A 15,738-nucleotide genomic window follows, 5' to 3' on the forward strand; every position below is an offset into this window, starting at 1 on the left:
GTTTATCTAATATAATTCTCCAGGTTGAGTTTCAGTATCTTACTTCATTATAATATAGAGTCCTCCACACTTGCTGCAATGGCATAACAGAAAAAGATATGTAGGTGTGTGGTTTGATCACATTTGTCATTAAAAATTTTTTTTGTAGTTATTTTTTTGTTTTGTTTTGTTTCTGGGTTTCTTAAAAGATTCTTAGTATTGGAGGGAAGAAAGAAGAAAGAAGTTTATATTGCCAGTGTTGGATATTGGTACATTCAGGAGAGAAAAAACAATCCTTACTCTAAAATATTATAGAATGTAGAGATAAATAAAAAAACCAGTTTACTCTTGCTTCTACTATATTAATTAACATAAGCCAGAAACAAGTTAATATCTTTGTTGGAAGAAATCTAAATTCTTTTAGTAAATTTGTCTGGGCCTTTAGTTCCTTTATAGAATAATGAATGATAATAGTAGTAAATTTATACTGACCACTTTCTATACCCCTGGCACTATTCTTAGAATTCTTTAATTCACAGAGTACTCCTATCTTACTCATATCATGTCTTTTTTTTTTTTTTTTTAAAGAAAGAGACAGAGCATGAGTGGGAAGGGGCAGAGAGAGAAGGAGACACAGAATCTGAAGCAGGTTCCAGGCTCTGAGCTGTCAGCACAGATCCCAACGAGGGGCTTGAACCCATAAACCATGAGATCATGACCTGAGCTGAAGTTAGACACTTAACTGACTGAGCCACCCAGGCACCCCTCATCTTATTTTTATCTCCAAAATCACACAGCCAAAACCCCACCAGAATTTGAAAATCAAGCAACCTAGTTCCAGAACAAACCCTTCTCTGCTTTATGTTGTCTCCTTTTCAGAGTTCCATGCTAGCTCTAAATGTCTTTCTTTAAACTTTATTTCCTTAACTTTTTTCATTCACTTCTTACTCCAATTTCATTCATTTTCTCTTACACTGGCTTTGTCATTCTTTAAGGCAAAAGAGGATTATCATCCTAGCTCAGTAATAGACCAAATAAGTGACAGAACTGGTACTGGAGTCTAGGTTTTTAGACTCCACAACGTCCTACCTCATTTTAAGGTGTACAGAGAAGCAATAAAAAATCAAGTGTCCTTTGCATGTCTGCCATGATTAATATATGCAGATGCTACAGATACGCAGTGAGTAGAGCAAGGCTTTGCTGCTCTTAAGGACTCAGCAGTTGACTTGTCACATTAACAATTATATTTGTATTAGAAGTGTGACAGGATTACTGAGGAAGAAGTGATATTCCTCATTCTCTTTTATCACAGGTCTCTCTACAGAATCACTGAGATCTTCATTTATGACAGAGACCTGGTAATGGCTTAATATGTCTTTAATGAAATCAGCATGGTGCAGTGGGAAAAATACGGACAAATAGATTCAGGTCCTAAATTTCAAAGACAAAACTATAATAGTAATGGAAGAAATTTTGGGAAATACTTCATGACCTTAAAGGTAGAGAAGGACTTTTTAATATTCTCAAAGCACAAAACTGCATGTGAACAACTGAATAAAAATGAATTAATTACTTATTTTATAAAAGGATCATAGATAAATTTCAAAGACACATGGTAGACCAAGAAAAGGTATTTGCAGTGTCTAAAAATCCCAAAGGATTATTAACTAGATTTTACAATGAATCCTGCAAATCAGCAGGAGTCAGGAAACTCAATAGAAAAAAGAAATAACATGAAATAACAAAATTCATGAAAGAAAAACAGATATATGCAGAAACATTTAACATCTCCAGTAATAATGTAAATAATGTTGAAAGTATAAATTATCTTTTTTACACTCAACAGTGGTAGCACTTGGAGAATACCAAGTATTGAGGATCTGGACAAAAGGTAATGTTGGCTTTCTTTCATTTCTCAACTTAATTCCCTTTCTAATGTCTTTGAACTTGTTTTCTTTCCCTGGAATGGTTTATCGCTATGGTATTTGCATGACTGGTTATTTGATTAGGTCTCAGGTCAAATATAACCTCTTCATGCCTTCTCAGTCAAGACAAATTAACTCCAAACATATTTTAAAACAAAGATTTGTATTTGTTGTTATGTACTTATTCTTTTAATCAGAGCCTACAGCTTTCCTTTCAATAGCTTCCAAAATTCTGATTAATGAGAGAGTAACTAAGAATGCAAAATAAGAATTTTAAGAATTATGAAAAAAAAACGTTGAGGTTTTCAGAGATGGATATCTTCTTATGTACTTAGGTATCATAAATCACTCAAATTGGAGCAACAGAAATTAAAATTACTGATAGTGTCTATGTCAGTCTCTAAGATAAATAAATAGTGTGATTTGATAGATAGGAGATTAAGACTCATATTATTATTCTATGAGATGTTTCAATACCTAATATTTGAAGAGCCTTTAAATTTTCATACCTAATACAGTGGATGAGCAGAGAAAAGCCAAAGCAATGTTTGGCTATATTTATTTATTTTTATCAGTGAGTTTTAAAATTTCCTATGAATTAATAGGATTGTGGCTATGGAAGAGACAAAGTGTGAGTGTAGAGTTAATCACTCCTTCCTTAACATTTTCTCCTTTGGCTTCTGGGACACCACTCTCTGCAGAGACCACATGTTCTTGCTTACTGGCTGCCTCTTCTGGTCTCCTTTGCTGTTTGCTCTTTCAGTTCTCGATTTTTATGCTAGAAGGCTTCAGGGCTTAGTCTTCCTCTCTTCTCTACCTACACTAACCTTCTAGATATTCTCATCTTGATCATAAGGGTTTAAATACCATTTGTATGCTGACAAATTCCAAATTTTTCTCCTTGACCCAGATTTCTTTCTTGAATTAAAGAATAGAATAATGAACTCACTTGTAGATTTTACAACTTTTCCTAAAATAAAATACAAGGAGGTGAATGTGGTTGGATTTACCTCTGAGGACACTAAAGATCTCAGTATTGTTTCTTCCTGAATTCTAATGCACTTCCTGTACTCTAATGTACTTGTTTTTTCCTGAGCTTTAATGGTAATCATAAGTGACGATATGGCAGACATTGTTCCAACTATTTCTTGTCATTTAACTGATTTAATCCTATGGATCTGGAACTATTATTACTCCAATGTTATAGAGCAAGAAGCTGACCACAGAGAGATTAAACAGCTTAATTTCTAACACAGTTTTGCATAGCTGATAATAGGTAGTGATCCACATCACCTCTGTTGTTCAGCTTTTATGTTATTTCCACATTGTTATATGGATTTTCCCTTAAGCTCATTTCTTTCCACCTTTTCTTTCAGACCATATATAATCACAAAATGTACTGATTTTGGCTGCTAAGCCTAATAACCATTCCCAGAACACTGCTGAAATAAACATATTACTCCTTCCCTGCACCCTGTGCCCTTCCCCATTGGACTTTTCACTTTCTAAAATTTAGGTCAAAAGAGAAGTCTCAAAGTTTTATAAATATCAATCAAAAAAAAAAAAAGAAAAGAAAATGTAGGAAAGGGTCTTAGAGTATCTGAGAACACTAGAACTGAAATTAAAAATACTTACCAGGGGAGGGGTGCCTGGATGGCTCAGTCTGTTAAGCAACTGACTCTTGATTTCAGCTCAGGTCATGACCTCACAGTTCTTGAGATGGAGCCCATCTTCATGATGGGCTCTGCACTGACAGCATGGAGCCTGCTTGGGTTTCTCTCTCTCCTCCTCCCTGCCCCCCCCTCAAAAATAAATAAATTTTAAAAATTACTTACCAGGAGAAGGACAAGTCATGCCTAAAAATAGAACAGTGAAAAAATTTACACAATAATAGTCCAGTTTAATAACACAATTCCTAATTTTTTTTTTTAGAAAAACATTACAAATGTGTTTACTTTCTTAAGACAGAGCCCAAACTTCCATGTCAGAGATTTTTGGGCAAATGCACTGGGGTTTAATCATTCTCTGCTTTCATATGAGAATAGCTGTAATTCTTTGATTTCTGTGAACATTCAATTACAAACCCCATAAGGGGTTTGGGATAGGACGTTCCATTGCAGTTTTTTACTCATCTCTGAGGTCTGAGCTCCTTTTAAGGAAATTGCTTACAAATATTTAATACATCTATTCTTCGTACTATTTATCTTTGTCATTTTCCAACTATATATTCATTTACCTTTGTCATTTTCCAACTATATCTTCATTTTTCTTTCTATCACTGAGTAGTTTTAGTATAAAATGTTAATTTTTGTTGTTTACAAGATGTTTTCAGCATTTCCAGGATGTTTCCCCTTATATATTAATGCTTTCTATTCATTAGACTATATATAGTCTATATATATAGTCTCTCTCTCTGTATATACTCTCCCATGACAAATTCCATAATATTGCAGCCCTATCAAGGTACACTTTGGAGAGGCTGAGGAAAAGGCCATCCTATTCTTTCTCTTTCTTTTCATTTTAAGAACGTTGAAACACCTATTCAAATGGACTCCTGGATACATGTATCTTGTTGCTCTCTTTTTGTTAGAAAATGGAAATTTTACTTTCTGGGAAATCAATAATGAAATGACAGAATTTCACATAATATGAAATCTGAAGGTCTGGTCAAGTAGAGCCATAGCCTCAGACTTGATGAGAGAGAGACTGGAATATATCAGAAATAAATAGGGAAAAAAAATCTTTACTTTTAAATTCTGAAATTCTTTCTGAAGAAGAAAGCACAGATATGCAAGTAAGTGTGCATGCAATATATTTGTATTGGGTACACTGGATTAATAATCGCTTCTTCTAATATTATTCTATGAGGAACATATTAAGGGACATTTACATTACACCATTTTCCTCTAGTAGATGATGGGTATAAAATGTAGTTCTCAACAATCTTATCTGATGGCTCCTCAACTTGGTGGAACTCTGGAAGGTGTTGTGGGTTGAATGTTTGTGTCTTCCTAATTCATATGTTAAAGACCTAATCTTCATTGTGATGATATTTGGAGATGGGTCCCTTTGGAAGGTAATTAGGGTTGGATGAGGTGATAAAGGTAAGGCCCTCATGATAAGATTAGTGCCTTTATAAGAAGATACACTAGACTATGTTCTCTCTTTCTCTGCCTTGTGGTGACACAGTGAGAAGGCAATCATCTTCAAGCAGGGAAGTGAGCCCTTTTTTGGAACTCCACCATGCTGGAGTTCCTGATCTCAGACTTCCTGACTCTAGAACCATGAGAAAATAAATTTCTGTTGTTTAAGTTATTAAGTCTAGGATGTATTGCTGTGCAGCCCTATCTGACCAAGATAGGAGGCGTTGATAGAGGGAGATTACTTTGTCCTTCAATTTCTTCTCCACCTGTTTCTAGAGAAAACCTTTCTGGAACAGGAAGGATTCTCAGTGTATAAAATTGCCTTCCTTTATCTTCATTCCTTTTGTTTTCTTGAATTCTTTTTCATCCCTTCTACATCATTTATATCTGTAAGTTGTCATCTTTCCATGCTAATGTCCAATCTTTTTTAAAAAAATATTTTTATTTATTTCTAGGAGAGAGAGAGAGAGCGTGAGCAGGGGAGGGTCAGAGAAAGAGGGAGATACAGACTCTGAAATAAGCTCCAGGCTCTGAGCTGGCTGTCAGCACAGAGCCCGACGCGGGGCTCGAACCCACGAACCGCAAGATCATGACCTGAGCGAAAGTCGGACGCTTAACCGACTAAGCCACCCAGGCGCCCCTCTAATGTCCAATCTTAAATACATTTTCCAGAATGGAAAATATTGTTTGCCAGTGATATAAAAGTTTTTAGTTATTTCCCAAGGGCAATGTTACTTCATACTATTCTATCTATTAAAAATTGTCATTGGTATAGGAAAATTCTAAGTAATGATGGGGGGAAAGAAGTATCAAGATTTTCAAAGACTGGAAATGATAACCCTCAGGCATTAGGAAGATTGGGAAATTTTACAGAGATGAAATAGCCAAGAAACCAATGAATTATAATGTTATTCCTTCTAAAATAGAAACACAAACATTTCAATGTGCTTCACACATAGCATATTAGTTTGTATTGACAACCTTCCCATTCATTCAGGCATTTATTCATTTATCCCTCAGTAAATACTCATTTAGGATGTCCTGGGCACTGTGCAAGGAACTGAAGGTCCTCCAAGAAACAAAATCAACACTGCTTATGTTCATAGAAATTATAGATCAAGGGCAAGAGCATTAGAAATAGAATCCTTTGAGAAGTACAGTGGTTTTTCCTTTGTTTTATGTAGATTTTAAAGAATGATCAAAGGACATAATCTCCTTTGTTTCATTTTCCTCTCAGCTGCTATGGCAAGGTGAGCAACTCTCTTTTTCTATGAGTGCAATTCATATTTTTCCACTTAATGGTTTAAATTGGAAAACAAAACCCATTTCCTGAAAAGTGCATGAACTGTAAATGTATGTGTTAACAAATACAAAATAAACATACATATTAATATCATATAGATTAAGAAATATTATTTTGCCAGCATCCTCTCTTCTGACAACTATGTGTCATAACTCCTTTCCTCTACCCAGAGGTAATTGTTTTCATGTTTTTTTTAAATGATATTCTTGCTTCTTAGTGTTATCACCTAAGTGAAACCCCTAAGCAAGCATAAGTTTGGTTTATTTGGGAAGTGCCATAAATTGAATCATACTAGATATATTCTTTTGTGTTATGCTTCCTATGAGCTACATTATGTCCTTATGATTCATCTGTATTGTTTTATTGCTTTAGAGAGTTTATTGTAGGCTTATGCCACAGTATTTATTTATTTTATTATTAGTTGACATTTGGATTGTTTTCAGTTTTTGACTATTAGGACTAGTGCTGCTCTGAACATTTTTATGCATTTTCCACACATGCATGAATTTCTCTGTAGCATTTTTCTGAATGAATTGCTAGGTTGTAAAATATATGTATCTTCAACCTGACAATGACAAACCATCCTTCAAAATGGTTATAGCAATTTACATACTGTTAAAACTGTATGTGAGTTCCCATTGCTCCATCTCCTTGCTAGCACGTTGATCATACTTTAACATTTTTGCCAATCTGGTGAGTAGATACTTGCATTTTATTGTAATTTTAAATTGGCATTTTCTTGATTATTCATGAAATTAGACACATTTTAATATATTTATTGGCTTTTTTAAAACAATAAAATTATTGCATATTTCATTATTTTTGCAAAGTGTGCTATACATCTTAGTAATATAATTTGTTAAACATACACATATATATACACACACATGCACAGACACACAGCGCCAGGTGTTACCTATTTGCCCACATGCATTGACTTAAAGCAATTAAGACTCATATCAAAAATGTATAAATATTTTAGTTTTCCGCATCCCTGCCAAAATTTAACATTATCCAATTTTCTAATTCTTGACTAGTCACTATCTTTAAAATGATATATTAATCCCCCCCTCTTTGGATGAATTTTTCTTAAGTTATTATTTTGAAATAGGTTTTGTTTTACATAAGAGTTATAAAGATATTACAGAGAGTGGATTTTACCCAGTTTCCCCTAATACTAATATCTTATTGTTCTTCTAGACCATAAATTGATCTTCTTTTTGAAATACCTATTCAAGAATATTTTTTTCTATTGGGTGGTCCATCTTCTGGTAATTGATTTGTAGGAATTTTTTTTTAAATTTTTTTATTTTTTAAATTTATTTTTAAAAATTTACATCTAAGTTAGTTAGCATATTGTGCAATAATGATTTCAGAAGTAGAATCCAGTGATTCATCCCCTACATATAATATCTGGTGGTTATCCCAACAAGTACCCTCCTAAATGTCTTTCCACCATTTAGCCCATCCCTCCACCCCAAATCCATCCAGCAACCCTCAATTTGCTCTCTGTATTTAAAAGTCTCTTGGGTTTTTGTCCCCCTCCCTTTTTTTATATTATTTTTGCTTCCTTTCCCTTATGTTCATATGTTTTGTATCTTAAATTGCACATATGAGTGAAGTCATATGATATTTGTCTTTCTCCGACTGACTAATTTTACTTAGCATATACACTCTAATTCCATCCATGGTGTTGCAAATGGCAACATTTCATTCTTTTTGATTGCCAAGTAATCTTCCATTGTATATATATATCACTTCTTTATCCATTGCACTCTTTCCATACTTTGGCTATTGTCAATACCACTGCTATAAACATTGGAGTGCATGTGCCCTTCAAAACAGCACTCCTGTCTCCTTTGGATAAATACCTAGTAGTGCAATTTCTGGGATGTAGGGTAGTTCTAGTTTTAATATTTTGAGGAACTTCTGTATAGTTTTTCAGAGTGGCTGCACCAGTTTGCATTCCCAACAGTGCAAAAGGGTTCCCCTTTCTCTACATCCTGGCCAATATCTGTTATTTCCTGAGTTGTCAATTTTAGCCATTCTGACAAGTGTGAGGGTGTATCTAATTGTGGTTTTGATTTGTCTTTCCCTTATGATGAGTGATGTTGAGCATTTCTTCATGTGTTTGTTAGGCATCTGGATGTCTTCTTTGGAGAAGTATCTATTCATGTCTTTTTCCCATTTCTTCACTGGATTATTTGTTTTTGGTTGTTTTTATTCTTTTTTGGACATTCAGTTTAATAAATTCTTTATAAATTTTGGATACTAACCTTTTATCTGATATTTCATTTGAAAATATCTTCCCCCATTCTGTTGGTTGCCTTTTAGTTTTGGTGGTTGTTTCCTTTGCCATGCAGAAGCTTTTTTATCTTGATGAGGTCCCAATAGTTCATTTTTGCTTTTGTTTCCCTTGCTTTCAGAGACATATTAAATATCAAGTTGCAGTGGCCGAGGTCAAAGAGGTTTTTGCTGCTTTCTCCTCTAGGATTTTGATGGCGTCCTGTCTTTTGTGTAGGTCTTTTATCCATTTTGAGTTTATTTTTGTGGATGGTGTAAGAAAGTGGTCCAGGTTCATTCTTCTGCATGTCACTATCCAGTTTTCCCAGCATCATTTGCTGAAGAGACTGTCTTAATTCCATTGGATATTCTTTCTGGCTTTGTCAAATATTAGTTGGCCATATGTTTGTGGGTTCTCTATTCTGTTCCATTGATCAAAATGTCTATTTTGTGTCTTGATAATTACAGATTTGTAACACACAATTCTGGAATTACGAGGCTTCCAACTTTGGTTTTATTTTTCAGGATTGCTTTGACTATTCAGGGTCTTTTCTGGTTCCATACAAATTTTAGGATTGTTCTAGCTCTGTGAAGAATGCTGGTGTTATTTTGATAGGAATTGCCTTGAATATGTAGGTTGCTTTGGGTAGTATTGGCATGTTAACAATATTTCTTCTTCCAATCCATGAAAATGGAATATTTTACATTTTTTGTGTCTTCTTCAATTTCTTTCATAAGCTTTTTATAGTCTTCAGTGTATAGATTTTTCATCTCCTTGGTAAGGTTTGTTCCTAGGCATTTTATGGTTTTTGGTGCAATTGTAAACGGAATTGATTCCTTGATTTCTCTTTCTGATGCTTCATTATTAGAGTATAGAAATGCAGCTGATTTCTGTGCATTGTTTTATATCCTGTGACTTTATTGAATGCATGGATCAGTTTTAACAGTTTTTTGGTGCAACTTTTTGGGTTTTCCACATACAGTATTATGACATCTGCGAAGAGTGAAAGTTTGACTTCCTCCTTGCTGATTTGGCTGCCTTTTATTTTTTTGTGTTGTCTGAGTGCTAAGCCTAGTACTTCTGACACTATGTTGCATAATAGTGGTGGGAATAGACATCCTTGTTGTGTTGCTTACCTTAGCGGGAAAACTCTCAGCTTTTTTCCATTGAGAATGGTATTAGTGGTGGGTCTCTTTTAAGATCTTAAGGTATGCTCCTTCTATTCCTATTCTTGAGGGTTTTTATCAAGAAAGGATGCTGTATTTTGTCAAATGCTTTTTCCACATCTTGAGACGATCATGTGGTTCTCATCCTTTCTTTTATTAATGTGATGTATCACATTGATTGTTTTGTGGATATTGAACAAGGCCTGAATCCCAGATATAAATCCCACTTGATTGTGGTGAATAATTCTTTAATGTATCATTGGATCTGGTTGGCTAGTACCTTGTTGAGAATTTTTGCATCAATGTCCATCAAGGAACTTGATCTTTAGTTATTCTTCTTAGTGGGGTCTTTGTTTTTGGAATCAAGGTAATGCTGGCCTTGTAGAATGAGTTTGGAAGTTTTCCTTCCATTTCTATTTTTTTGGAACATATTCAAAACAATAGGTGTTAACTCTTCAAATGTTTGGTAGAATTCCCCTGGAAAGCCATCTGACTCTGGACTCTTGTTTGTTGTGAGATTTTTTATTACTAATTCAGTATCTTTACTGGTTACGAGTCTGTTCAAATTTTCTATTTCTTCCTGTTTCAGTTTTAGCAGTTTATATGTTTCTGGTAATTTATCTATTTCTTCCAGATTGCCCAATTTATTGTCATATAATTGCTCATAATATTCTCTTATTATTGCTTGTATTTCTGCAGTGTTGGTTGTACTTTCTTCTTTCATTCTTGATTTTATTTATTTCACTCCTTTCCTTTTTCTTTTTGATCAAATTGCCTAGGGGTTTATCAATTCTGTTAATTCTTTGAAAGAATCAGCTCCTGGCTTCATTGATCTAATCTACTATTTTTTTGATTTTGAGGTCATTGATTTCTGCTCTAATCTTTACTTTATTATTTACCATCTTCTACTGGTTTGGGACTTTCTTTACTATTCTTTTTCCGGCTTTTTAAGGTATAAGGTTAGGTTGTGTGTTTGAGACCTTTCTTCCTTCTTTAGGAACGCCTGGATTGCTATATACTTCTCTCTTATGACTGAGGTTACAGAATTTTGGGCTGTCATGTTACCATTTTCATTGGCTTCAGTGTACTTTTAAATTCTCTCTTTAATTTACTGGTTAACCCATTAATTCTTTAGCAGGATGTTTTTTAATCTCCAAGTATTCATGGTATTTCCAATTTTTTGGGTGGTTGATTTCGAGTTTCGTAGCATAGTGGTCTGAAAATATGCATGGTATGATCTTGATCTTTTTGTATTTGTTGAGGGCTAATTTATGTCCCAGTATGTGATCTATTCTGGAAAATGTTCCAATGGCACTCAAGAAGAATGTGTATTATGCTGCTTTAGGATTAAATGTTTTGAATATATCTGTTAAGTCCATCTGGTCCAGTGTGTCATTCAAATCCATTGTTTCCTTGTTGATTTTCTGCTTAGATGGTCTGTCTATTGCTGTAAGTGGGGTGTTGAAGTCCCCTATTATTATGGTATTATTATCAACCAGTTTCTGTATGTTTGTGATTAATTGAGTTATAGATCAGAGTGCCTCACATTAGGGTCATACAAGTTTATAATTGTTAGAACTTCTTGGGGGATAGACCCCTTAATTATGATAAAATGCCCTATTCGTCTCTTGTTACAGTCTTTATTTTAAAATCTAATTTGTCTGATATAAGTATGGCTACTCCAGCTTTCTTTTGGCGACCATTAGCATGATAGATGGTTCTTCACCCCCTTACTTTCAATCTGAAGGTGTCTTTAGTCTAAAATGGCTCTCTTGTGAACAGCATATACATGGATCATGTTTTATTATCCATTCTAATACCCTATGTCTTTTGATTAGAGTATTTAGTCCATTGACATTTATAGTGAGTACTGAAAGATATGAATTTAGTGCCACTGTGTTTCCTGTAGAGTTAGAGTTTCTGGTGGTGTTATCTCATCCTTTCTTGTCTTTCTTGCCTTTGGTCTTTTTGTTTTGTTTCATCTTTTCTCCTCTCAGAGAATCCCCCTTGAGTGTTCTTGCAGGGAAGGTTTAATGGTCATGGACTCCTTTAGTTGTTGTTTGTCTGGGAAACTCTTTATCTCTCCTATTTTGAATAACAGACTTCCTGGATAAAGAATTCTTGGCTGCATATTTTTCCGATTCAGCACATTAAATGTATCCTGCCACTCTTTTCTGGCCTGCCAAGTTTCTGTGAATAGTAGGTCTGCTGTGAACCTGATCAGTCTTCCCTTATAGGCTCAGGAGTATTTTTCCCTTACTTCTTTTATACACCTTGTCTGTGTATTTTGTGAATTTGACTATGATAGGCCTTGTTGATGGTCGGTCTTTCTTGAATCTAATGGGAGTTCTCTGGGTTTCTTGATTTTGATGTCTGTGTCTTTCCACAGATTAGGAAACTTCTGCTATAATTTGCTCACATAAACCTTCTACCACTTTGTCTTTCTCTTCATCTTCTGGTACTCCTATGATTCGGATGTTATTCCTTTTTAATAAGTCACTGAGTTCTCTAATTCTATATTGTGCCTTAGTTTCCCTCTCTTGTTCCTGTTTTATTGTTCTCCATAATTTTGTCTTCTATATAGCTGATTTGCTGCTCTCTTTCATCCAGCTCAGTTATAGCATTTTAAATTTCATCCTGACTGTATTTTACTTCTTTTACATCTTCTGAAAGGGGTTCTGTGCTTTTTTCAACTCCAGCTAGTATTCTTATTATTGTGATTCTAAGGTCTAGTTCAAACAACTTGCTTATATCTGTGTTGATTAAGCCCTTGGCTGTCATTTCTTCCTGTTCTTTATTTTGGGGTGAATTCCTTTGTTTTATCATTTTGCAGGAAGAAAGAATTAATAAAATAAAAATTAAATTTTAAAAATTAAAAACAACACAAAAAATCAAATAAAGGAAGCTAGATCCTTGGTGTGTTTTTGTCTGGTTGTTGAAAGAAGTTTGGTAGAATAGAGAAAAAAGGGAAAGAAAGGAAAATAAAAGTAAGAAAAAGTTTAAAAATTAAAAAAATATACAATAAAATAGAATAAAATGAAATGGAGAAAGTGAAATAGAACAAAAGTATTTACAAAAAGTAAAAACAATATAGTAAAAATAATTTAAAAAGAAATTAAACAGAAAATAAAAATAAAATTTTCTCTTTCTGTATTTAAGAAAAAGAAAGGAAGAAAAAAAAAAACCCAATTTGATCAAAAGCAAAAAAAGAAAGAGAAAACAAACAAATGAATAGATAGACCAGCAAACAGAATGAAATCTGAAAGAAATTACATCCAGTTTCCCCTAGAAGTCAAACTATGAAGCACTTTATAGTTTGTACACTAAGCCGGTGGAGAGCCTTGTGGTGTCCTCTAGGGCATGTGCTTGGTGGCTGCAGTTGGGCAGAACTTGGTGTAATGGCTTCGTTTTCCACCAGGTGGTGCTCCTGAGCCTACTGGGGTGGATCAGTGCGGCGCATGTGCTCGTGAGCGTGTTTGTGCATGCATCGGAGGTGAAAATTGCTTTGCTCAGCTTCCCAATCTCTGGCACAAGAACTCAGCTCTCACCTACCAACAATCAAGCATTCCTCTTTGTTCCCAGATTCTGTCCACTCCTCGCTTCTACACTGTGTCTGTCCAAGCCATCTGCCTGCCAGGCGGCACCTCTCCCGAATTTTATCTCACATAGGGCTGTATTTCCAAACCCCTCACATCTGAGAACCCGATAGCTTGGACCCACTCTGATCCTCTGGAGAGGGTCTCACTGAGCAATGGCTGGGTTCTGGCTTGTTCCAGAGAACGTTACTATGATAGAATTCATGAGATCTCGCACTGTGGCAGAGGTTCAGAAATTGTGGCCGGGTGCCAGCTGGTCCCCGCAAAATTTCCTGCAGTTGCACAGCAGCAGCAGTTCAGAGATTATGGCAAATCACAGCAAACAACTGGCGCTAGGTTTCACTGCACCCTGCTGTCTTTGTTCCAGTGCCAGCAAATGTGGTTGTTCCCTGAGATCTGCTGGGATCTTTGTCAGTGGAGAGGCCAAATGCCTCCTTCCCAAGGAGGTGAAATGCTCTCCCCGTGTGGCCCTATGACCTTGCTGCCTGCTCCTGAGGTTTCACCCCTCCTCTCCACCAGAGCACTACCAGGTATTGAGCTCCAGAATCTCCAGCTCTGCAGTCCCCTGTTTATAGAGTCCTAAATGTATTGAAATCCTCTCCTTTCTTCCCATCAGTGGTTTTGGGGAACAGATTTCTTGTTCAGTCCTCTGTATTTCCACTTTTTCTCCTTCTCTCCAGCTACTTTTGAGGGGAGTGGGTTTTTTTGTACTTTCCTGGTGTGCCACACTCTCTCCCCGCCTTTCTCTGTTCTGTCTCCACAAAAACAGCTCCCTACCCTCTGCAACTTCTCTCTCCCCCAGTTCACCTCTCCTCACTGTGTACCTGCCAGATTCTGTGGCTCAAGTTATGCAGCTTATTGGGCTAATCTTCAGTACAATGTCCTAGGTGTGCAAAATGGTTTGGTGCTGATCTAGCTGCATTTCAGGGATAAGAGATGCTGCTCTACCACCGTCTTGGTTCCTCCAAACTGTTTTCTTTCTGTAGGAATTCTTCATATATTCTGATACCAGTTTTAAAAAGTTTTTGATTTTTTTAAATGTGTTGTAAATATGCTTTCCTACTTAGTGCCTTTTCACTCAGTGGCTTTTGGTGAACAAAAGTTTCTGAATCTGAACCCCTCCAACATGTATCACATTATTTTCTTAAGTAGGTTTTGAGTCTTTTAAAAGAAATTCTTTTGTACTCCAAATTCATGATGATTATTTCGATATTATTTTCTAAAAACTATTTTTGTCTTTCATATTTATATGTAATTCACTGGGACTGAATTTTGATGTGAAGTAGGGTTATACATTCTTCCATTCTTTTCTGTATGGTTATCCACTTGTCATAAGTCATTTATAAAAAGACTTTTCTTTATCCATTGTTCTGCAGGGAAGTTTTGTCATATGTCAACATTTGTGAACATTTATGATTATTTAAACATGATGTGAACATTTGTGTAATGCATTTCTGAGTTCTCTCAAATTTTATTATTAATTCTGTTCATCTTGGTATTTTTTAACATTGCCTCATAAAACGAATTGGGTCTATACCCTCTTTTTCTATTTTCAAGAAAACTCCGTGCAGGATTGGAATTATTTTTTCTTTGAATATTTGGTAGAATTACCAGAGAAGTCATCTGGTCATGGAGAAAGGTTTTTTTGATTACTGATTCCATATTAATTCAGATTTTTTATTTTATTTTTTAATTAATTTTTGTAAATCTTACTCGTCTAGGATTTTAGGGACTATAGTAATAAAGGAATTGGTATATGGTAGTTGTGACAAAGTATGTTACATTTATTTTCTGAAATTCTTAAAATCTGCCTTTTAAACATATCTAAACATTGGTTTTCTTTCTTCTTATATAAAAATATATAAGCTCATGTGATCCTTTTCCCTAGGTACTCATCATTTTCACTAATTTGTCTCAGTTGGAACAAAGTCCAGAGAAACAGTTTTTAAACTTCTTCTCCTAGTGGGGAATTATCCTCAGTTTATTTTTTGCAAACTATGCTTTTTCAGTTTTCCTCCCTACTACTTTTAATTTTTTTACCGCTTCTACCATCACCACCACCACCATGTTATTACTTTTCTTAATTTCTTTTCTCTATTATTTTTAAATTATTATCTGTTAATCTGAAGGATCAGAAACATATCTGTCCTTCTGTTCCCTTCCTCATATGTTGCCAGCCTTTCAACAACCTATACTGTACTGTGCATAAAAGTATTTGTTCTTTTCAAAGTTTTATTTAAACTTTCCTTTATCTCTGCCTGGATTCTGGAACCACTTTATTTCATTAAATACTTTTGTATATGTTTCTTCTTAGTAAAAAATTCTAAGTTATTATTGACAAA

At 34.9% G+C, this 15,738-nt stretch overlaps 1 protein-coding gene across 1 annotated transcript in view; it reads right to left on the reverse strand.

Annotated features, from left to right (window-relative positions):
• Positions 1–15,738, reverse strand: part of LOC144229016 (uncharacterized) — a 166,554-nt gene that overhangs the window by 44,516 nt on the left and 106,300 nt on the right. The window contains exon 18 of the mRNA XM_077760966.1: positions 3,740–3,760. Coding sequence (XP_077617092.1) covers positions 3,740–3,760 — 21 coding nt within the window. The remainder of the gene's footprint in view (positions 1–3,739; positions 3,761–15,738) is intronic.

Source organism: Crocuta crocuta, unplaced genomic scaffold, assembly GCF_008692635.1.
Source record: "Crocuta crocuta isolate KB4526 unplaced genomic scaffold, BGI_CrCroc_1.0 scaffold762, whole genome shotgun sequence".
Lineage (NCBI taxonomy): Eukaryota > Metazoa > Chordata > Mammalia > Carnivora > Hyaenidae > Crocuta > Crocuta crocuta.